The following is a 25,617-nucleotide window of genomic DNA, read 5'->3' as shown; positions in this document are numbered from 1 at the left end:
TCTTTGGAGAGGAGCAGCATCATGTTCAATGTTTTATGAAATACAAGTTGCATTAAAAACATCCTCAAACAGTACAAAGGGCTGCCAAAATCCATTCGAATGTTTTAAAACTGGGAAACCAGTCCATGCAGGAGGATCACCTCAGCAGCAGCTTTCAGAGTTCCCCTTAGTGTCACATTAGCTGAAGATAGAAGCGACAAAAAAAAGTGCATTGAGGGAGTTTGAGAGAGATTCATCCCCAACATTTTACAGTCCTTCGAAATATCATGTCTGGATTGAGTTTCATTCAGATAATAGTTTCCAAGCATACCTATCTGTAACCAGGTTACTGGCCTAAATAGAATCTTAGTCACTGGCAGGCACATCAGTTTGAGGGGGGTCTTGGTTGTGTCTGACAATCTAATCTCCCCACAAATCCAACACTTAGATCCCAAATTGGCAAACTCAAGTGGAATACTCCAGGATAATCCAGTGAGACATTCAAATTGCACCTTACTTCATCGGAAGGGAAGGTTACTTGTTTTGATGCTTAATTCTCAGGCACAAGCCTTAAAGTTCAATGATAAATTTAGATCATGTACACTGTACACTTCAGCTTAATGCTAAGATGTTCCCAAGTCCCATTCAACAGGGAGGCCAAAACAAACTATTTGTGATTCAAATCATTTCCAAAATGTTAAAATGTGAACAATCATTTTGTGCGCATGCACTGGGTGGGGAGAACAGACTGAATACCCAAATACAGCAGGCCAAGCAGCATCTTAGGAGCAGGAAAGCTGACGTTTCAGGCCTAGACCCAGAAATGGGGGAGGGGAAGAGGGTTCTGAAATAAATAGGGAGAGAGAGGGGAAGGCAGGTCAAAGATAGATAGAGGAAAGAGGTAGGTGGAGAGGAGACAGACAAGTTAAAGAGGGCGGGGATGGAGCCAGTACAGATGAGTGTGGGTGGGGAGGAGATAGGTCAGTCCAGGGAGGATGGGCAGGATGAGGTTAGAAGGTAGGAAATGGAGGTGTGGGTCAAAGTGGGAGGAGGGGATAGCTGAGAGGAAGAACAGGTTAGGGAGGTGGGGATGAGCTGGGCTGTTCTGGAATGTAGTAGGGGGAGGGCAGATTTTGAAGCTTGTGAAATCCACATTGATACCATTGGGCTGCAGGGTTCCCAAGCTGAATATAGAGTTGCTGTTCCTGCAACCTTCGGGTGGCATCATTGTGGTACTGCAGGAGGCCCAGGATGGGCATGTTGTCTGAGATACGGGAGGGGAAGTTGAAATGGTCTGAGACTGGAGGTGCAACTGTTTATTGTGAACTGAGTGTAGGTGTTTTGCAAAGCGGTCCCCAAGTCTCTGCTTGGTTTCCCTGATGTAGAGGAGGCCACAACAGGTAGAGTGGGTGCAGTATACCACATCAGCAGAGGTGCAAGTGACCCTCTGCTTGATGTCGAAAGTCTTCTTGGGGCCTGGGATGGGGGTTACATGGAACAATCCCTCTTCCGCACCTACACTGGCCTTAAGCCCCACCTCTTCCTCCGTTATAACAAAGTGTGGAGCTGGATGAACACAGCAGGCCAAGCAGAAGAACACAAGCTCCTTGTCCTGCTGGGTTCATCCAGCTCCACACTTTGTTATCTCCGCTTCTCCAGCATCTGCAGTTCCCATTATCTCTTTCTCCGTTACATTGACTGTATCTGCGCCGCCTCGTGCGCACATGAGCAGCTCAAACAGTTCATCCAATTCAACGCCTTCCACCACGACCTTAAGTTCATCTAGACTATCCCTAATACCTCCCTGGACTCCTTTGTCTCCATCTCAGGCAACCACCTCGAAACAGATATCCATTTCAAGCCCACTGACTCCCATAGCTACCGAGAGTACACCTCCTCCCACCCACCTTCCTGCAAAAATGCCATCCCCTATTCCCAATTCCTTCACCTCCATCACATCTGCTCCCACGATGAGGCATTCCACTCCCATACAGATCAGATGTCCTCCCTTTTCAAGGACTGCCACAACAGCACCCCCCCACTCACCCGAGTACACCCTTGACCGTGTCTCCCACATTTCCCACAACTCATCCCTCACGCCCTGTGCCTGCAATAACAGCCAAAAGGAGAATCCCCCTCACATGCCACCCCAACCAACCTCCGGATCCAACGCATCATCCTCCAACACTTCTGCCATCTGCAATCCGACCCCAAAGACATTTTTCCCTCCCCGCCCTTATCCGCTTTCTGGAGGGACCACTCTCCATGACTCCCTTGTCTGCTCCACACTCCCATCCAGCCCCACCACACCCAACACTTTTCCCTGCAACCGCAGTAAGTGCTACACTTGCCCCACACCCCCTCACCCCCAGCCCAGGCCCCAAGCTGACTTTCCACATCAAGCAGAGGTTCACTTGCACATCTGCTAATGTGGTATATTGCATCCACTGTTCCCTTTGTGGCCTCCTCTACATTGGGGGAAACCAAGCAGAGGCTTGGGGACCGCTTGGCAGAACACCTAATAACCATAAGCCAGCTCCGTATTGGACTAGCTTCAATATGAAGACAGAAAACAGCAAGTGCACAGGAAAAAAAAGAGTGTAAAAAAAGTGGCTCCTTAGAGAGAAATTTTCATTTAGTACAACTTCATTCGCAATAAACAGCTGCATCTCCCAGTCACAAACCATTTCAACTCTCCCTCCCATTCCTTAGGTGACATGTCCATCCTGGGCCTCCTGCAGTGCCACAAATGATGCCACCTGAAGGTTGCAGGAACAGCAACTCATATTCTGCTTGGGAACTCTGCAGCCATATGGTATCAATGTGGACTTCACCAGCTTCAAGTTCTCCCCTACCCCCACCGCATCCCAAAACCAGCCCAGCTCGTCCCTGCCTCCCTAACTTGTTCTTCCTCTCCTCCCACCTCAAGCCACACCCCCCATTTCCTACCTGCTAACCTCATCCCACTCCCTTGACTTGTCCATCCTTCCTGGGCTGACCTATCCCCTCCCTACCCACACTCACCTTTACTGGCTCCATCCCCACCTCTAACTTCTGTCTCTTCTCCACCTATGTTCTCTTTCCATCTTCGACCCATGTTCCCCCTCTCTCCCTATTATTTCAGAACCCTCTTCCCCTATTTCTGATGAAGCATCTAGGTCCAAAACGTTAGCTTTTGTGCTCCTAAGATGCTGCTTGGCCTGCTGTGTTCATTCAGCTCCACACCTTGTTATTTCAGATTCTCCAGCATCTGCAGTTCCTATTACCTCTGAATACCCAAGTAACTGCAACAATATAGATCCACGCACAAATCTCTAGTGTTTTATGCAGCTGTGACAAAAAGCAGCGGTTTCAGCCAGTGGGCAATCTCACTTCTAACTTTTGCTCAGGCCAGCCAAGTTGTTGCTTCAAGCTTCACTCTACAGACTCAATTATGTAATCCAGACTGACATTTGTAGCAGAGAGGGGCAATACCAAGGCAGCACTCCATTGTCAGAAGCACTATCTTTCAGGTGCGATGCTGAACATAGGCACTGCCTACCCTTGTGGGAAAAATTCCCACAGTCTCTAATTCCAAAGAGTTTACCATTGGTGTTCTGGAGCCAATATTTATTCAGCTAGCATCACAAAAAAAGAAAGTGACTGTTATTACATTGCTATTTATGGGATCTGGTGTTGTGCAAACTGGCTTCCATGTTCCCTATATTACTACAGTGGCTACACTTTAGAAATAATCACATTGCTGTAGATCAGGTTCAAACAGCATGGAGGACACTATAAAAATTAGAAACTATTTTTCATTAGATGGAAAAGTTGAATGTGTGTGTTAGATTGGATCCAAAGAACACAACAATTTTGTTAATTCCAACAAAGCTGTAGTACCAGAGTGGAAAACAGCTGGTGTGGAAGTTCAAAACCCAATTGGAAAGCCTGCTCCATGTTGGACTAGGTTCAAGACAAGAAAACAGCAAGTGCACAGGAACAAGTAAAATGTAAAAAGTGGCTCCTTGGAGAGAAACTAATTTCATTTAGTACAACTTTATTCAAGAGGTTACCCTTTCATGAGTACCAGTCAATAAAGTTACCTACTTTAAAAATCAAGTTACTGTTTATTGGTATCTACACGCTCTGGAACGTGATCTTGGTGGTGAGCTTCTGCTGCCTAATACATTTTCCATCTGCTCCACTTCCAAGCCTAACAGAATGAGATTCAAACAGCAATCAAGAGCCACAACCATGCAAACACAGCACCTTCCAAGTCTCCCAAGATGACTATTTAAGCTTTGATTCTTCAATCTCAACCACCCTTGCTGCTCCCTAATGCTTTGGGTAGTGAGCACATGCGACAGAATCATTGTTAAAACTTTTCACTCAAATGTACACAAGACAGGTTGTTTTGCCTAACTAGACCACATTTACAGAACTAGTTCTAATTGTCTTAGCCTTCCATTTTTCTACTACTCATCCCTTTACTCTTACTTTAGTGTAGCAATAATGGAGTGCCACACTGTTTTGAGGAACAGTGTTAAGGGAGTACTATCTTTTCTATAGAATGTAAACCGGGGGCCCCCAATCTGTCCATTGACCACAAGATCCCATGACAATTATTTCCAAGGACAGGGGAAGTACTTCCACTTTCCTTGCCAGTATTTATCCTTCAATCATTACAAAAGCAGATGGTGCTTTTATCAGCTAATGGCTGTTTGTGGGAGCTTGTGGTGTTACTTGGTTACTGTATTTCCTACAACATTGGCTATACTTTACAAGCACTTCATTAGCTTTAAACATTTTGGCGTGTCTCGTGGTTGTGAAAGATGCTACGTAAATACAAGATTTCCTTCCTTTTTTGAAAGTGCAGCCCATCGATAAAATCTGTTTTACAGTAAACCATTCTAAGACACTTCATTATATTAAGATACTGCATAAATACAAATCATTGTTGGAACAATCAACTCAAACTCATTTGCGTAAACCACTTCACCCTTTATCAATGTGTTTCTAACCTTGAATCGATCAAAATGAAAATCTCAAACTGAAACTTGTAAGGTTTACAGGACTGAGAGCCACACACCTCTCAGAAAACCCTCAGCTACTCTAAAAGAGTAGGGAAATTTTTCAGCAGATATTTGTTAAAACTCAAAACTAAATCTGGGGTAACCATTTCAATGTGTGATTCTGAATTTTCAATGAACATTAGAGATTTCTGTTGTACAGTAATATGTTAGGGTACAATCCAAGTAATTTGAGACATTGGTCTGGAATTTCACGGAGTCTTCCTTTAAAAATGGTGGACAAAACCTAGACACAAGCTCATTTACAACTTTTGCCACAAAGAAAATTGGGTGGGGCCTGATTTATACAGGCAGTAAACCTGAACTCAAACAGGGCTATATGGACACTTATTGGAGTTCATACTAACTCCATTTTGGCTGGTCTGAAAACTACAATCCAGCGCAAAGTCAGGAATTGCCAGTGTAGATAAACACTTAGACCAGATGCTTGATATGTCATTATCCAAAAGGTTTTTACTAAATCCTCCACTCTAAAACCTAGAAGGGACAAGCTTAAACTGTCAGTGAAATTTAGAAGTATCATGTTCTATAATTAACAGGTCACCTGGTGTTGGTTAGCAACCTGTCTACCATCTGTTAATGCAGCTTTGATAGATTCCTTTGTTGACATTTCCCAAGACCTATTACATCATTATGAACATTTGACCAAATTTCAGACCAGGGCGATTGGGAGTTCAAGATAATAAAATGTGAGGCTGGATGAACACAGCAGGCCAAGCAGCATCTCAGGAGCACAAGAGCTGACGTTTCGGGCCTAGACCCTTCATCAGAGAGGGGGATGGGGGGAGGGAACTGGAATAAATAGGGAGAGAGGGGGAGGCGGACCGAAGATGGAGAGTAAAGAAGATAGGTGGAGAGGGTGTAGGTGGGGAGGTAGGGAGGGGATAGGTCAGTCCAGGGAAGACGGACAGGTCAAGGAGGTGGGATGAGGTTAGTAGATAGCTGGGGGTGCGGCTTGGGGTGGGAGGAAGGGATGGGTGAGAGGAAGAGCCGGTTAGGGAGGCAGAGACAGGTTGGACTGGTTTTGGGATGCAGTGGGGGGGGGGGGGGGGGGGGGGAAGAGCTGGGCTGGTTGTGTGGTGCAGTGGGGGGAGGGGATGAACTGGGCTGGTTTAGGGATGCAGTAGGGGAAGGGGAGATTTTGAAACTGGTGAAGTCCACATTGATACCATATGGCTGCAGGGTTCCCAGGCGGAATATGAGTTGCTGTTCCTGCAACCTTCGGGTGGCATCATTGTGGCAGTGCAGGAGGCCCATGATGGACATGTCATCAAGAGAATGGGAGGGGGAGTGGAAATGGTTTGCGACTGGGAGGTGCAGTTGTTTGTTGCGAACTGAGCGGAGGTGTTCTGCAAAGCGGTCCCCAAGCCTCCGCTTGGTTTCCCCAATGTAGAGGAAGCCGCACCGGGTACAGTGGATGCAGTATACCACATTGGCAGATGTGCAGGTGAACCTCTGCTTAATGTGGAATGTCATCTTGGGGCCTGGGATGGGGGTGAGGGAGGAGGTGTGGGGACAAGTGTAGCATTTCCTGCGGTTGCAGGGGAAGGTGCCGGGTGTGGTGGGGTTGGAGGGCAGTGTGGAGCGAACAAGGGAGTCACAAGGGAGTTCAGTTTGATTGACAGTTGAAAGAGGTTATTGAAAGTTGTTATTTTTGTGGGGTCTGAATTAAAGCAAGTGTTTCTTTTTACAAAAAGGATTGAACTCAAGGTTCAAAAAGCATTGAACAGGCTTCATGAATTCCAGCTCGTTGGTTCTTCATTTTCTTGCATGCAATTAGAACTTGGACTGTTAGATGTTTCTTTCATCTCCTCCAGCTTGAGAGATCTGTCCATTGTGGGTACTGGATGATGTAACCTGAGGATTGGAGGGGCAAGGGGAACCAGGGGCTTGGGTGTGGGGGGAAGGAAAGAGAGGTGGTGGTAGAGGCAAGGCATAACGACAGGCAGGCAGGCAGACAGGCAGGCAGACAGGCAGGCAGGCAGGCAGACAGGACAGACAGAGTGAGCCCCAGGAGGACCAAGGCAGTCTTGTGACCAGCCAGTTTTGGGACTCACCCTCCCTCATGGCCAACTAAGGCAAGGCTTTGGGGATGAGAAGAGTTTAAAACAACAGCACTATCCTAAAAACACTAAATTACATGGGATCAGGTGGAGGCTACTCAACTCAACCAACTCTGCCATTCTGTTAAATCATGGCTCATTTGTACATCAGCTCCATTTCCCTACCCTTGCCTCATAAATTGCTACCATTGTTTTTAGTTCAGAGTCATGATCATACAACACAGAATCAAACCCCTTGTTCCAACCAGTCCATGCCAAAACATGCTCCCAAATTAATCTTGTCCCACCTGCCTGCCCCTGGCCCATGTCCCTCCAAACTTTTCCTATTCACGTATCTATCCAAAATGTCTTTTAAATGTTGCAATTATACCCACATCCACCACCTACTCAGGAAGTTCATTCCACTCAAACCACAAAAAAAAGTAGAGTAGAGTGAACAGCCAATGGGGAACTTCAAACCAGCGTCTACAGGAAAACAACACATACGGACCAAATACTGAACTACAGGAGCAACCATCCCAACACCCACAAACGAAGCTGCATTAGAACATTATTCCAACGAGCCACAACACACTGCAGCACAAAGGAACTACGAAGAGCAGAGGAAAATCACCTATACAGCGTATTCAAAAAGAATGGGTACCCTATGAACACAGTCCGCTGATTTTCTCAGCAACAGACAAAACAAGCTCAGAAACCATAACCACTCTCCCCTACATCAAAGACATTTCGAAATGACTGCCAGACTACTTGGACCCCTTGGCATCAGGGTAGCCCACAAACCCACCAACACACTAAAACAGCAGCTAATGAACTTAAAAGATCCTATACAGACAACAAGTAAAATGAACGTCATCTATAAAATAGCTTGCAAGAACTGTGACAAACACTACATTGGACAAACTGGCAGAAAGCTAGCCACCAGGATACATGAACATCAACTAGCCACAAAACGACATGACCCACTATCACTCGTATCCTTACATACAGATGAGGAAGGACACCACTTTGGGACAACACATCCATCCTAGGACAAGCCAAACAGACATGCACGAGAATTCCTACCGGAACTCCATCAACAAACACATTGGCTCCAAATCAATCTACCATCCCCTGAGAAAAATAACAGGAAATGACATCACCAACCCAAGGAAACCTAACCAGATAAATAGAAAGCGGGACATAACACCAGCGCTTCAGAGGCTCACTGATGATGTTACCTAGAATGGTGACGAAACGTCTGAAAACTAACCTTCCAGCTCAGCAAGCAAACTCACATCCAGAACCTCAACCTGAGCTACAAATCTTCTCAAAACTCACTAACCTCTTCACTGTGTACTATGCCACCAAATTCTGGTGTTGTCCATAAAACAAAAAGTTTGCTAACCATACCTCTTGTATAAGTGATTTGGATGAGAATATAGAATGACAAACAAATCCCTGTGGAACACCACTGGTCACAGGCCTCCAGTCCGAAAAGCAACCCTCCACCATTACTGTCTCCAGCTGTTGAGCCAATTATGTATTTTAATTTGCAATCTCACCGAATCCCATGTGACCTAACTTTAGTAGTTAGTCTACCATGTGGAACCTTGTCAAAAAGTTTTACTAAAATCCAGATAAACATTTACTGCTCTGCTAATCTTTTTAGAACTTGCTCAAGACTATCAAGTTTGAGACATGATTTTCCTCAAAACCACGCTGACTATCACTAGTCAATTTTTGCCTCAAGAATGTCCGTAAAATTCAATTTTTTAAAAAATATATAATCACCAACAATTTACCCACAAATAAAGTCAGACTCACAGGTCTATTGTTCCCTGGTTTGTCCTTACAACTTAAGCAAAATAGGTACAGCATTAGGGTCTGGACTGGAATGTCAGCTTTCCTGCTCGGCCTGCTGTGTTCATCCAGCTCTACAGTGTAACTCAGATTCTCCAGCATCTACAATGCCTACCATCTCAAAACAACATTAGCTACCCTCCAGTCATCAGGCACTTCACCCATACTTATAGATGAGGCAAATATTTCTGCAAGAGGTCTCAATTTCCTCCTTTTCCACAACCTTCTGGATAGATTAAAATCAGGTCCCAGAGATTTATCCACCTTTATATTCTAAGGCTTCCTGAATGTCAACTTCTGTTTTAAAACAGTTTACATTACGAAGTTTATTTCTCTGCATTCTAACTCCTTTTTCCCCCCAAAAAGTAGAAAACTGAAAATATTCATTTAGTATCTCTCCCATCTCCTGGGCTTCAACACAGAACCTCCTGGATCTTTAAGAATGAAGGAGTCGGGCCTCTTAATACATTTGTAGAATCTCTAGTAATATCCTTGAGCATTGGCAGATAATGTTTCTCACATCCCCTCTTTGCCTTTGATTTCTCTTAAGAATGCCCTTACAATGTCTATTCTGAACAAGAGATTTCAATTGAACCAGGTTGTCTATATCTGAAAAGTAAGATTCTCTTACTCTTGACTACAACCTGAATCTTTATTCATCCATTGTTCTTTAAATCTTACCAGCTTTACCCTTCACTAACAGGAACAAAATGCCTCGTCAGACTCTTGAACACCTCCCACTTGTAAACTGTATGCAGGTGAAAGGATGCCTGACTCTAAATCAACTTTTGAAAGTTCTTGTCTTGGTCCATTAAAATTCACCTTACTCCAATTAAAAACAACTTTTTATGGAAGGCTTACTCTTTTCTATGAGCATTTTGAAACAGATTGCATTATGAATACTGGACCGAAAGTGGTTCCCCACTTTTACTTCAGTCAACTTCCCTGCCTTATTGACCAAACGGAGGTCAAATTTTTGCTCCTTCTCTAGAAGCATCCACATATTGATGAAGAAAAAAAGTTTTCCCAATGTGACAAATTCTTCACCATCCAAACCTTTAACCCTATGGTAGCCCCAGGCAATGTTTGGAAAATTAAAATCCCCCATTAAAACATTATCTTACATATACCAGAGATCTCTCGACATGTTTTTCAATTTTCCTTACTGCTGGGGGGCCGAAAGTACAATCCCGAAAAGTGATCGTTTGTTTCTTGTTTATAATTTCTATCCATATATTTTCACTGCATGGTTTTTCAGAAAAACCTTCCCTAGTTACAGTAAACATTCCTAAATCAAAAAGCCACCTCCCAACCCCACTGACTCCTTTTCTACCCTTCCTATAATATCTAAAGCCCAGAACATCAAGCTGCCAGGTCTTGTCCATCTCAGCCAAGCTTCTGTAATAGCTATGAAGTGCCAATCCCATGTTTTTAAACAGGAGCTCTGCCTTACCTGCAAGGCCCCTTGCATTGAAATAAAATGTAATTTAGTTCTTCAGAGTTACTGCATATTCCAACTATGCATATTTCATTTCATCTCTAAGTGTGCTCTCCTCACATTCCCCATCAATCCTTACACTGCTACTTAGAATTCTTCTACTTCTCATCTCAGTCTCAAGTCTGCCCTATTAGAATGAGCAAATCTCCCTGCTAAGATATGGTTCCCACTCCTGCCATATTCACTTTTGCAAATCGGTAATGGTTAAGATTTTGCTGCCATTCTTCACTGTTAACCCAGTAGTTTAACTAGGGAAAATAAGCCCAACTCAAGCCTCATTCCTATAGATCACATCACTGCTCAACTTCAGACTATTCACAGGATAAGTAAAAAAGGTGCTGCCAGACTGACAATGAAGTCTGACTAGAAGCAGCACAGGAAACATGGAATGAGCCAGAGTCAGGGAATTGTTCTTGTTCACTGTAGTCAAATTCAAACTGTTTTCAAATTTTTAAAAACTCATTCAATAAGCCACAATGAAGGAGTGGCAGAGAGCAGGCAGAAACCATCCACACCCAATTATTGAGGGGAAAACGCAGATAGAGTTGACAGGCTATGGAATGCAGTTCAGGATTTAAGAATACTTAGACAGGAGAGAATAGAAGAGAGAAGCGGTGGGGTGGGGGAGGCATGAAATATGGAAACAGAATGGATACCTCCGATTTGTATAGTGCCTGTACGCAGGGAAAACCAATGAGCGTTGTACATCCAAGTTGGGTTGTAATTTCTATGTTTCCATGTAACATTAAAAATAATGTTTGAATGAATATAGCTCCTTTCCAGATAGGCAATTGCAGAACGAGTTCTGGACTAACAAGTGGAGGCCAAGGACAATGTTCTGGATAATACATTCAAATCCCACCACAGCAACTGATGGAATATTAAAACTGCAAACAAAATCTGCAGTAGTCTCAAGGTGAAGGCCAATGGTGCATTAATTTAGTGATGGGAAGAAGACTGATGTCCTTATTGGTCCAACCTTTACATAACTCCAGACTAACAACAATATGGTCCCTAGTCAACTGCTCTCAGAAATGGTCTAGTAAATCACTCAAATTCAAGAGCAATTAAGGATGGGCCACAAATTGTTCATGGCAGCAATGCCACTCTCCCATTAAAGAATGGGAAACAACTTTACAATTATGTTTGTTTCTCTTGTGCAATTAGCTGTGTTTCCTACATTGATGTGGGATCCTCCTGTGCTGCAACGTGATAATGACCCAGATACATTTTATTAAAAAGGTGACACTCCGAGGGATAAACATACATCTGGAAAACAAGGAGAAACCCCAATCTCATCTTCAAACTAGTATTACAGAATCTTTCACATTCTGTTAATAAGCCAGAGAGAGTGTATCTGTCTGAATTTCCAAGCAAGGAAAAGCAGTCTTACGAGCAGAGATTTTGGTTTGTGTGCAGACATAGCATACCTCTATCGTAGGATCATATTCATCCACAAAGTGATTCTGGATGAGTTGAATTGTTAAAGCACTCTTCCCAACGCCACCAGCCCCAACCACCACCAGCTTATACTCCGTCATCTTCAGCTTCACCTCAACCAGTTGCCTGCAATGAGAAACACACAATAACGGACCAGCTCCACTCTGCATTCTTTCAAAGCATAACTCAAGACATCACAGAACAATTTCTAACAATATCCAGTGCGAAGACACTATTGCAGACTCATTCCCATCAAATAGCAAAAGCAAAAAAACCAATGGCTCGTTTTAAAACATTTTAAAAATCAAATTGCAAAAAAAGTTTGCAGTTCACACATTGAGTTCTCCTGGGCGAGATCAGACAACTATTGGAGGAAGGAAGCTCACTGACGATATGACAACACTCCTAATTATCACAGCAGTTTCATTTTCATTGATTTCAAGTTGGTGCAAAGAGAGTTTTCCTGTTTTGAATTTAAGCTATTGCTTTGCACAAGATGCAGTGAAGTGCATTTGCTATTTCAAATTCAATGCTGTTTATTTGAAATTACAGCAAATTATAGTAACAGGACATACAGACAAGGCTCAGACAGATTTTGAAATGTGCTGCAGCGTTCTTGCAACATTGCTTCTATTTTCGACCATTTTGTTTTCCACAACCAGTCTTGGTCTGGAATGTCAACAAGCAAAGGAAACAATGAAAGCAGCTAAACAAATATATACAACTGCTCAGGAAATTGGCAGCCCAGTAGCCTGATTGTAAGAAATGCTTGAAGTTAGCCTAAGCAATGGAACACCTTCGGGATGTTTAGTTTTCAAATCTGGCCAGGCTACTACTCTGAGCTCATAAGGTCAAAGGCCAGTTAACATACAAAGTTAGTTAAGTCCTCGTTAGTGTACAACTTCTCTCCCTCCCCCCCCCCAAACTATGAATAGAAAACCACTAACAGGCAGGAATGTGGTGCAGAAACATTGCCAAAAACTCACGAATGCATTACAGCAAAGGATGTGATCATGTGACTAATTATGTATCTACCAGCTCCAAGAGGAAACCCAAGATTAATCTCACTGTAGTCTGACAAGCTACCTTCATAAATCCTGGTGTAGAGCTGGATGAACACAGCAGACCAAGCAGCATCAGAGGAGCAGGAAAGCTGACATTTCGGGCCGAGACTCTTCAGAGATGGGGGGGGGGGGGGAGAGATGGGGAGAGGGTTTCGGAATAAATAGGGAGAGAGAGGGGGAGGCAGACCGAAGATGGAGAGAAAAGAAGATAGGTGGAGAGGAGCGTATAGGTGGGGAGGTAGGGAGGGGATAGGTCAGCCCAGGGAAGACTGACAGGTCAAGGAGGTGGGATGAGGTTAGTAGGTAGGAAATGGGGAGGTGCGGCTTGGGGTGGGAGGAAGGGATAGGAGAGGGGGAAGAACAGGTTAGGGAGGCAGAGACAGGCTGGGCTGGTTTTGGGATGCAGTGGGGGAAGGGGAGATTTTGAAGCTTGTGAAGTCCACATTGATACCATTGGGCTGCAGGGTTCCCAAGCAGAAATGAGTTGCTGTTCCTGCAACCTTCGGGTGACGACATTGTGGCACTGCAGGAGGCCCATGATGGACATGTCATCTAAAGAATGGGAGGGGTGTTGAAATGGTTCGTGACTGGAGGTGCAGTTGTTTATTGCGAACCAAGTGGGGGTGTTCTGCAAAGCGGTCCCCAAGCCTCTGCTTGGTTTCCCCAATGTAGAGGAAGCCACACTGGGTACAATGGATACAGTATACCATATTAATCAGAGGTTCACCTGCACATCTGCCAATGTGGTATACTGTATCCATTGTACACAGTGTGGCTTCCTCTACATTGGGGAAACCAAGCGGAGGCTTGGGGACCACTTTGCAGAACACCCCCACTTGGTTCGCAATAAACAACTGCACCTCCCAGTCACGAACCATTTCAACACCCCTCCCATTCTTTAGATGACATGTCTAGCATGCCACAATGTCGTCACCCGAAGGTTGCAGGAACAGCAAATCATTCTGCTTGGGAACCCTGCAGCCCAATAGTATCAATGTGGACTTCACCAGCTTCAAAATCTCCCCTCCCCCCACTGCATCCCAAAACCAGCCCAGCCTGTCTCTGCCTCCCTAACCTGTTCTTCTTCTCTCCCATCCCTTCCTCCCACCCCAAGCCGCACCTCCATTTCCTACCTACTAACCTCATCCCACCTCCTTGACCTGTCTGTCTTCCCTGGACTGACCTATCCCCTCCCTACCTCCCCACCTATCTTCTCTTCTCTCCACCTTCGGTCCACGCACCCCCGCCCCCTTACTTATTCCAGAACCCTCACCCCATCCCCCTCTCTGAGGGAGGGTCTAGGCCCGAAACGTCAGCTTTTGTGATCCTGAGATGCTGCTTGGCCTGCTGTGTTCATCCAGCTTCACACTTTATTATTTCAGGTCTAGACCCTTCAGAAAAAGGGTCTAGACTTAAAACGTCAGCTTTCCTGCTCAGCCTGCTGCGTTCATCCAACTCTACACCTGGTTATCTCAGATTCTCCACCACCGGCAGTTCCTACCTTCTCTTCATAAATTCTATTTTGTTTCTATTAAAAATGGTGTTTTTTAGTTAATGGAATTCAGACTCACTACTCCAAATACTCTCCGCTCCATGTAAAATAGTTCCTCCACAATTTTCTCAGCAAGAATTTTAAAATTGAGGATCGTTCATCACTGACAAAACCCTCCCTCATACTAAATCCTTTAGGACATTTCCTCTTCCTGTTTTTGCTTTACTGGAAACAGTGTCCATTAGTTTCTCCTTTTAGTTATAGATTCCTACAGAGTTACTGCTTATACAGTTAATGATAAGGCCATGGGTAGAGCTGTAGAAGAGGGACCTGAGGGTGCAAATATATAATTGTTTAAAGCTTGCATCATATATACTTAGCATGGGTTTTTTAAAAAAGCATTTGCCACACTTGCCTTCATTGCTCAGTCCTTTGACCACAGGAATTGGGATGTTGAGGTTCTACATGACATTGCTGAGGCCTTTTCTGGAGTACTGTATCCAGTTCTGGTCACCCAGTTATAGCAAAGATATTAAGCTGGAGAGGGTTCAGAAGAGATTTAGCACAATATTGCTTTGTATGGAAGACTTGAGATACGAGTAAAGGCTTGGATAAGCTGGGACTTCTTTCACTGGCACATAGGAGATTGAGAAGTGACCTGATAGAAGTTTAAAAACTAATGACAGGTACAGATGGAGTTAGTGGTAATTATCTTTTCCCTGGGATGGCAGTTTAAAGACTAGGGGACACATTGAAAGGAGAGGGATTTTAAACTAAAGAGGCTATTTTTTCAGAAAATAAAGAGGATGGTTTGCATGTGGAATGAACTTCTAGCAGAAATGGGGGATGTGGGTGCAATTACAGCATTTGAGACACATTGGGAAGGTTACATGAATAGGAAGGTTTGGGAGGGATATGGGCCAGGAAAAGTCAGGTAGGACTTAGTTTGGGATTATGTTCAGCATGGACTAGTTGGACCAAAAAGTGTGTTTCTGTGCTATATGACTGACTCTAAAATACAACTGCCTCTGTCATTTCAGGACAGAAACAGGTCATTCCTGCCCAATTTGTGTTCTATGTAGCTTGAGTCACTGACATTTGACAGTCACCGGAGATGACCCAAAAAAGTCTCTACACACCGTTCTCAGTCATTAGGGATTTGCAATATTTGCCTTCGTGCCAGAATGAATAAAACATTCTATTCTATTACTTCAGCTCCTTGTCCCATCAGGAATATAAAATCCTGTTCCCGCACCCCCTCCCCAAAAAATCCAGAACCAGATGGTGAAACTCTAAACGTCTGCCATTTGAGAGGAATTGCGTTACATTAAGTCAAGGTTGATGTTTGCATTTTCAGAAAGAGTCAGCAACTGCTGAACACATCTAGCTACTGAGATAGAAAGAAACTATTACTCATTAACAGTAGCATTTTAAATCACTATGCATAATCCCAGAGCATCCCAAATGATTTACAGGCAATGAAGTAATTTCAATGCGTAGATGGGGCTATACATGAAGGAAATGCAGCATAAAGTCAGAGGTATACAGCACAGAAACAGATGTTTTGTTCCAACTCAAACTATCCTAAACTGATCTAGTCCCATTTGCCAGCATCTGGCCCATATCCCTTTAAACCCCTCGCATTCATATACCCATCCAGACACCTTTTAAAAATGTTGTAACTGTACCTTCCTTCACCATCACCTTTCGCAGCTTGTTCCATACATACTGCATCTGCCCTTTGGGTTCCTTCTAAATCTTTCCCCTCTCACCTTAAACTCATACCTTCTAGGTTTTGGGCTTCCCCACCCTGGGAATGAAGACCTTGGCTACTCGCCCTATCCGTGCCCCTCAGGATTTTATAAACATCAATAAGGTCACCCCTCAGCTTCCAAAACTCCAGGAGAAACCCCACCCTAGTCAACCTCTCCTGTAGCTCAGTCCCTCCAATGCCAACAGCATCCTTGTTAAACATGAGATCTCAGAAAAGATTTACAACATCCTTCCTCTTGCAGGGAGACCAAAAAATTGAACATAGAATTCTAAGAAGTAGCCTCACTGATTTCCTGTCCAGCTACAACATACACCTAGCAGGCTGCCTAATAATTAACAAAAGAGGACAAAGTGGCATGACAACCTGATCAAGAGTCAAGTAACCAGGGATAACTGCACAATTCTTATATTAAATTCTGCCCTGGGCTACATCACAGCCAGCTGAGCGATCAAATGGGGCACCAGTTTAACATTTTGCCTGAAAGACACTACGTCCAATGGTGTAGCATTACCTCAGGACCATGCTGAATGGACAGCCTGGATCATTAGGTGTGAAATGAAACCTAATTCTATAAATCCGACACGAAGCAGTGTCATCCACCAAAAAAGCATGAAAAGACAATTGTGTCACTTCACTGAACGGAGATGGACATAAGTCTGATTGACCTGATGCAAAGGGTCTATCCCAGTGACCAGTTCAGCATGAAAAAAACAAAAGCTTTCACAATTGCTTATTTTTGTGAAATGTTCGTGGGAAAAGTCCCACTAAGAGGGAGTGTGTCGTTAAGATGGTTTCACAGCTTGCTGCACTGTAACAATTCACAATAGTGAAGTCTACTGTTTCTTCTGAAAGAATGCATCTGATGAATCCAGTGCACAGATTAATTTAGATCAACAAATGATTATTTCGGCTGGGTTAGCTGGTGATTGGGGAAGGGGCTGTGGGGTAAGAATGTTCAGTGGACTTTAAAACAAAAGTCCAGGATGCAATAGCCTCTTCTTGCTGCACAAAAGATAAGGCTTTCTTGCTTCTCTTCCAGTATTTCCTCTAAGCTTTTATTCATTCATTTGATTGCAGAAAGTCTTCGGCACAAAATTTTAACCATGAGATTGACTATGACGTCTGTATGCTTCCACCCCCACCAACTGTCACAAATCTTCACTTAAAGTTGTGGTTGTGTTACTAAGTGCATTATTGATTTCTGCAGGAACCTAATGTTAAAACTAGTTAGGTTCCTTTGGGCATTTCTTGCTTAAAAACAAATGCAATTTGAAATATTACACCAAGAATTGTGTTCTCCTAGTTGAAAAATATAAAAACCATACTTAAATACTTTGGGACTTTCCAGCAGAAAACAACTTAGTGTTTTCAAGTTGAAAAATTTACATACATTCTTAAATGTTTACAATAATAAAAAATAAAAAGCATACAGTACGATAACTACATATTTCAAATAAAGTTTGCAGATAACACCAAAACTGGAGGTGTAGCAGACAGCAAAGAAGGTTGTCTCAGTATAAACAGGAATTTGATCGGATGGGCCAACGGGCTGAGGAGTGGCAGGTGGAGTTTAATTTTAGACAAATGTGAGGTGCTGCATTTGAGGGGTAAATCAAATTGGGACTGGTACAGTTAAAAGCAGGTCCTGAGAAGTACTGGTGAACAAGACCTTGGGATGCAGGTTCATAGTTCCTTGAAAATGAAGGCACAGGTAGACAGGATAGCAAAGGAGGAGTTTGGTAGCTTACCTTTATTGGTCAGTGCATTGATATAGGAGTTGGGAGGTTATGCTGCCGCTATACAGGACATTGGTTTGGCCACTTTTGGAGCACCATGTGCAATTCTGGTCTCCCTGCTATAGGATGGATGTTGTCAAACTTGAAAGGGTTCAAACAAGATTTACAAAGATGTTGCCAGGTTTGGAGGGTTTGAGCGAAAGGGAGAGGCCAAATAGGCCGGAGCTATCTTCCTTGAAACGTTGGCAGTTGAGCGGTGACCTTATAGAGGTTTATAAAATCATGTGGGGCATGGATATGGTGAATAGACAAGGTATTTCCCCTGGGGTAGGGAGAGTCCAAAAACTAGAGCGCATAGGTTTATGGTGAAAGGGGAAGATTTTAAAAAAGGGACCAAAGGGGCAACATTTGCATGCAGAGAGTAGTGCACTTACAGAATGAGCTGCAGGAGGATGGTGCAATTACAACATTTAAAAAGCAGCCAAATGGTTATATGAATAGGAAGGGTTTAAGAGGGATATAGTCCGAACGAGACTGATTTATTTAGGATATCTGGTTCGCAAGGACAAATTGAACTGAAGAGTCTGTTTCTGTGCATCTGACTCTACATGTTATATTCCTCGTCTGAAGCAGTTTAAGATGATCATGCTCCATCTATAGGCTGAAATTGGACTGTGCAGCTAGAGCTAAAGTCTAGAACTTCACAGTGGAACATTTGCCACTAGGTGGTGCGTAGGACTTGGTTTTAAGAATGGGACCCAGGAGAGATCAGACACCAGAAACTTAAGGGCAGAGGATGAGAACTGGAGGACCTGGGTGGGGTGGACAAAGGCAGAGGCAGGAACCAGAGGAAGACCAGGCAACCTCACGACTGTATGGGAGCGGAAGCATAAGGAAAACTTTGAGAGCAGGCATCCAGTGAACAGGATGTCTGTGGCAAAAATAGAGTGAAAAATCATTACTAAAGAGCGAGCGTCATTATTTTCTTGACTATTAAAGCGAAACAATGTTAAGCAAATTCTGTAACTAGAGGACACCGATTTGAAGCGACTGGCCAAAGAATTCAGAGGAAAGGAGTTTTTTTTTGCTACAAGGTGATATGTAATGAAAACATGTTGCCCAGTGGTAGATGCAGTTTCAATAGTAACCTTCAAACTATAATTGGATAAGTGTTCAGGTAGATACAGGGTTATGGTGTTAGGGCTGGGGAGCAGGATTAATTGTATTGCTTTTCCAAAGAGCTAGTATAGCCACTATGCATGACAATTCTCAGAACAGTCAAGATGGACTTGTATCCTTTGCTCCAAAAAGGTTCAGACCAACTCAAACTAAGGGAGCTGCTGTAAATTACAGGCCATTGAGAGGCTTCCCGATGGGCCCTTCAAGACTCTACTGTGCATGGGGATCACGGTCCTGAAGGGTCAGGTACATGAATTGTTGAAACTTTTATTCTTCCTCCAACACCACCACTTCACTGGAGGAGTACACACAGCAAATGTCTTGATGCTTTGTTGGATTCATTACTACAACTGCTCACAATTGTTACAGACAGATGAAACAAACTCCTCCCACAATTCCCTCCCTTCACCTTCAGAGGTACTCTGGGGAAGCTTAAATGTATGTGGGCTAAAGAAACAACATTTCCTCCCCCCACCTCCATCTTCAATTAGGGAAACTAAATTTTACTAGCAGACTTCAATAAATTTAAATAAAGATTAATTTTGTGTATACATAATCTAAACATTTCAATCACTAAATGAAATACAAAAGATACAGTTGAAGGTAGCTCATAGATAATGAGCCTGGGTAAGTCAAATCCCAGAGTGAAACCTGACTTGATAGATCACAAGTTTATTTTTCTGTTTACCATGGTGGTCAGTCACTGGCCACATTCACAGGAGGCTGCCAACACACTGAGGTTTATCATACATAAATGAAAAAGCAAACATGAGAAACTATATGGTTGATCACCTAACAAGTATGCAGACAGATTTAATTTTTTTATCCTAGCAATACCCCGACAGTCAAACCTCAGAGGAAGAATGACCTTTATCTTCATGCTAGAGCTTCCTACTTAGTTTGAAAGGCCGTAATCATGTTTCTTCCTGTAAACTGCTGTGCATTAACTGAAAAACATCAAGGTAAAGCACCCATATAACAACACATTCACTTATTCCTCAACACTGGCTCCCTAAACTAAAATGACTTCTTGTGCAATACATCCGCAGCTCTTTTCACTAATTTCTAGCAAATTCAGCACCCATCCCTAGCCATGACTGCTTGGAGACTGGTAATAACCACACCTCTGTTTTGAAGATTTCTCTGAATGAACCTACTCCTGGCACTCTCCTCTGTATTGTAAACCCAAGTCAAACACCATAGCAATCGTCCTCCCTGGTGACTTAGCTGAAATCACATGCCTTCTTGCGGGCAGCAGGGTGGGTCAGTAGTTAGCACTGCTGCTACACAGCATCAGTTACCTGGGTTTAATTCCACCCTCAGGCATGTTCTCCCCATGTCTGAGAATTTTCCCCCACAGTCCAAAAGATGTGCAGACCAGATTGACTGACTGCAGGAAATGCATGGTAACAGTGATAGGGTGGGGATGGGATGGGATGCTTGGAGGATCAATGGGGACTCGATGGGCCAAAATGGTCTGCTTCCATGCTGTAGGGATTCTATGATTCCTGTGAATGCTGGATTATTCAGTGTCATTTTTGGAAATAAAAAAGAGTCCGAAGTGAATTTTTCACTTTCAAAAAAAGGTTGAGTATTCATAAGAATAAAGACTAAAAAAATTCCTCCATAACTTCTACAATGATTAAATCAAACAGAATCCACAGTATAAGAATTTATATTGTTGCTGGGGGAGAAAGTGTATGCATAGTACGCATGCATTTTGAGAAGGAATGCTTTTCTATTATCAGATTGTACAATAGATGCATTCAAATAACAGGAGACAGACAGCAGAATTACCAAAGGATTCTTTTAAACAGATTAATATTAGACAGGTCAGGAGTTATGCATTCATGGCTTTGGAATCAGGTAATCCAATTTCTTCACAGATGGATTTGAAGTTTCGAATCAGGTGGGGAGTCTTAAAACTTCATAGTCTCCCAGCTTTAAACAAAAAAAAAGGCAAAGATGGCACAGCCTTGTACTGATGCAGCCTTTCCTGTCATGTGCAGTCTTTCCAGATGGTGTTTAGATCTTTACATCAAAAAAAAGTTTAACTAGTTTTCTCAGATAAGCAATACAGCTTATCATCAACCTCAAAGTGCCTAGCTGAAAGTCTTGCCATTTATAGCTGCAAGTTCTGTCTAGGCCCAGAAGTATGGAATTGCAGAAGTAAGGAGAGGGGGGAAAGAACATAGAACATAGAACAGTACAGCACAGAACAGGCCCTTCAGCCCACAATGCTGTGCCGACCATTGATCCTCATGGATGCACCCTCAAATTTCTGTGACCATATGCATGTCCAGCAGTCTCTTAAATGACCCCAATGACCTTGCTTCCACAACTGCTGCTGGCAACGCATTCCATGCTCTCACAACTCTCTGCGTAAAGAACCTGCCTCTGACATCCCCTCTATACTTTCCACCAACCAGCTTAAAACTATGACCCCTCGTGCTAGCCATTTCTGCCCTGGGAAATAGTCTCTGGCTATCGACTCTATCTATGCCTCTCATTATCTTGTATACCTCAATTAGGTCCCCTCTCCTCCTCCTTTTCTCCAATGAAAAGAGACCGAGCTCAGTCAACCTCTCTTCATAAGATAAGCCCTCCAGTCCAGGCAGCATCCTGGTAAACCTCCTCTGAACCCTCTCCAAAGCATCCACATCTTTCCTATAATAGGGCGCCCAGAACTGGACGCAGTATTCCAAGTGCGGTCTAACCAAAGTTTTATAGAGCTGCAACAAGATCTCACGACTCTTAAACTCAATCCCCCTGCTAATGAAAGCCAAAACACCATATGCTTTCTTAACAACCCTGTCCACTTGGGTGGCCATTTTAAGGGATCTATGTATCTGCACACCAAGATCCCTCTGTTCCTCCACGCTGCCAAGAATCCTATCCTTAATCCTGTACTCAGCTTTCAAATTCGACCTTCCAAAATGCATCACCTCGCATTTATCCAGGTTGAACTCCATCTGCCACCTCTCAGCCCATCTCTGCATCCTGTCAATGTCCCGCTGCAGCCTACAACAGCCCTCTACACTGTCAACGACACCTCCGACCTTTGTGTCGTCTGCAAACTTGCTGACCCATCCTTCAATTCCCTCGTCCAAGTCATTAATAAAAATTACAAACAGTAGAGGCCCAAGGACAGAGCCCTGTGGAACCCCACTCACCACTGACTTCCAGGCAGAATATTTTCCTTCTACTACCACTCGCTGTCTTCTGTTGGCCAGCCAATTCTGTATCCAAGCAGCTAAGTTCCCCTGTATCCCATTCCTCCTGACCTTCTGAATGAGCCTTCCATGGGGAACCTTATCAAATGCCTTACTGAAGTCCATATACACCACATCCACAGCTTGACCCTCATCAACCTTACTAGTCACATCCTCAAAAAACTCGATAAGGTTTGTAAGGCATGACCTACCCCTCACAAAGCCGTGTTGACTGTATTTGATCAAGCCATGCTCTTCCAGATGGTCATAAATCTTATCCCTCAGAATCCTTTCTAACACCTTGCAGACGACAGACGTGAGACTTACCGGTCTATAATTGCCGGGGATTTCCCTATTTCCTTTCTTGAAGAGAGGAATTACATTTGCCTCTCTCCAGTCCTCAGGTATGACTCCAGTGGAGAGCGAGGATGCAAAGATCTTCGCAAGTGGCGAAAGAAGGGACCTATGGGGAAACTTTTTCCACACACAGGGTGGTGCATGAATGGAATGAGCTGCCAGAGGAATTGGAGGAAGTTGGTAAATTACAACATTTAAAAAGGCATCTGGATGGGTACTTGAATAGGAAACGTTTAGAGGGATATGGGCCAAATGGGACCAGATTAATTTACGATTGGGTTGGGCAGAAGGTATGCTGTACATACATGACAGAATGCACCTCCTCCTTTTCATCCTTAAGGAGGCTCGTTCAAACCCACTTTTGACCAAACTTTTGTCATCATCTGTCCTAACACAACCACCTTTGTCTCCCAATCCCAATTCATTGGATTGTTTGGAAGGTGGTACATAAACACAGCTATTATTGATTCAATACTAAGATGATAGTTGGGATGTCACATTGCAGTCAATTAGGCCACTTTTGGAATACTACTTTTGGTTCTGGTCTCACTGCTTTAAGTGAGGGAGATGTTGTGAAACTTCAAAAGGATTCAGAAAAGATGTGAGGATGTTGCCAGGTTTGAGCTAAAGGGAGAGGCTAAATAAGTTGGGGCTATTTTCCCTTCAGTGTCAGAGGCTGAGGGACAACCTTAGAGGTTTAAGGTTAAGGAGGGCATGGATAGGGTGAATAGCGAGTCTTTTATTTAAAAAACACCAGGGCAGGGGAGGGCATAGGTTTGAGGTGAGATTTTAAAAAGGGACCTAAGGAGCAACTTTTTCCACAAAAGGGTGGTGTGGGTATGGAATGCCAGAGGAGATGGAGGAGACTGGGACAATACCTAAAAAAAGCATCTAGATGGGTACGAGTAGGAAGGTTTGAGAGAGATATGGGCCAAAATGCTGGCATCTAGGACTTGATTAAATTTAGAATATCTGGTCAGCATGAATGAGTTGGACAGGATATAGTGTTTCCAAGGTGTAAATCTCCAACTCTAAATTTAAATTGTTGTAGTTGCCTCTGAGCATGGAGGTGTTGCAGAATTTGGATGGGATTTTGACCCCCTGTTTGAGGACAAAAATATTTTTAAAAAGCATTCAGAAAGATAAAAGATGAACAAGCAGAAAGCTAGGCTGGTTTTCCTAGAGATTTCTCTCCTCAGGTAATGCTGGACATAGCACCGGAGGTCATGCGGAGCTCTATCAATCTGCAGGAAATTGTTTTGTTTGCAAACTGTTTTCCATGCTTCTTTCTCTTTCCCACTCTCAAACTAGCCCAGGGTTTATTTTGTTATCTTGCAGCATATTACACAGCCTGGTGATGGAAGGAAAGACCACAGGAGTAAGTTCATACTAGCTCTTCTAGCTGAAGTGCCAGGCAGACAAATACAGGTGGATTCAGAGCAGTATTGTTTACTCAAATGAGAACACAGACATATGAAAAAAGGTGAGAAAGCTGATGTTAATATTCAGGTGTGTCAAGTCCTATTAATATAGTGAACAGAATTTCCCAGAGTAACTGGGTCACAAATTCCAACCACAGAGCATAAAAGTCAATGTTGGTAATATGCGCAGATCAGCCTTGAATATATTCATTTAACTGCAATTCAAAAGAACACAAAAGGAGCAGGTAAAGATTATACATCTACTCTAGCGTGTGCTAAATCAGTTAGATCATGGCTCATCTGTATAAAATCCTAATCTACATGCCATACAAACAATAATCTTGAAGACTGATCCCGGCTTTTTAAGAGGGCCGAGTTCCAAATTTCTCATAGCTTGAGAGAAGTACAGTATTTTCTGTTATAACCAGGCTGTAGTGCTGATATCGGTGCTCTCAACTCCCCGACCCATTGCCTATAGTTTTAAGACGCAGTGCCCCAGAATTGAACAGTTTGTCCAGACCATGGCTCAGAATAATTAAGAGCAACTTCCTCTTTTGCATTCCAGCCCCCAGAGATTTTAGATACACATGCTAGCATGATCAAGCTAGCAGAACATCCTATACATTGAATACTGGTGCAACAATTGCAGTCAATTCCAAGCTGAAAATCAGGCATACTTAAAGGAAATCGCAACATATTTCACTTCATTTCCTCTGGTCATTTATTGATGTTGTTCTATTCACAAATTCCAACAAAGCTTGGCATCTGTCAATTCTTAACTTTCTGGCAGATGTTCATGTGGCAGGAGGGGTGGGGTGGTTTTGGGGAAATATTTCAACCTGACAGTTCCTAAAATAACAGAAGGGTTTCCATCAATCTTTTTCTATTCAATAACTCATCATTGATGCTATACAAATCCAGCCAGCCACAGTCTATAGTAGCATATGGCACCTCCCAAGTCAAGGACTAAGATTTCACCACCTTAGTTGCAGCACAGAAGGCTGCCACATAGCCCATCTCATCCCTGCAAAAGTACATCAGGTAGTTCAACCCATTTGCCAGTAATTAAATTCTCTTTTCAAATAGGTGCTCCCCAAGATGGTGCATTCTGGATTCTAACCATCCGCTTCAGGAGCAAGTCCTTCCACATGCCATAATTATTTCTTTTGCCAGTAACCTTAAAATAACCTTTAGCATTATCTGGCCCATAGTCATTCTACCAATAAGAGGTTTCTGGTCATACGTTGTCTTGGCCTTTCATGATTTTGCATACCTCTAAGAAATCTCCATCCTCAAATTGTGCTGTTTTTTTAAAAAAGAGAAAGTCATAAGATTTTCCAGTTTATTCACATGACTAACATCCTTCTACTGAAACCATTCTTGTAAAGCAAAAATTCAGCTCCTCAAAAGCTTTTTAGATCAAGGAGAGTAGCAAAAAGCATTCAAGAAAGCTGCTTTATTGGCTATTCGTTCATCATCTAAAACATT

General features: G+C 43.3%; 1 protein-coding gene across 1 annotated transcript in view; it reads right to left on the bottom strand.

Annotated features, from left to right (window-relative positions):
* Positions 1-25,617, bottom strand: part of LOC125459350 (GTPase HRas) — a 60,351-nt gene that overhangs the window by 15,404 nt on the left and 19,330 nt on the right. Inside the window, 1 exon segment of the mRNA XM_048545716.2 lies at positions 11,885-12,020. Within this exon segment, the coding sequence (XP_048401673.2) occupies positions 11,885-11,995 (111 nt within the window). The 5' untranslated portion in view covers positions 11,996-12,020.

Source organism: Stegostoma tigrinum, chromosome 17 (assembly GCF_030684315.1).
Source record: "Stegostoma tigrinum isolate sSteTig4 chromosome 17, sSteTig4.hap1, whole genome shotgun sequence".
NCBI classification, from domain to species: domain Eukaryota; kingdom Metazoa; phylum Chordata; class Chondrichthyes; order Orectolobiformes; family Stegostomatidae; genus Stegostoma; species Stegostoma tigrinum.
Note: the sequence above shows the minus strand (reverse complement) of the source record. Positions and strands in the feature narration are given on the sequence as shown.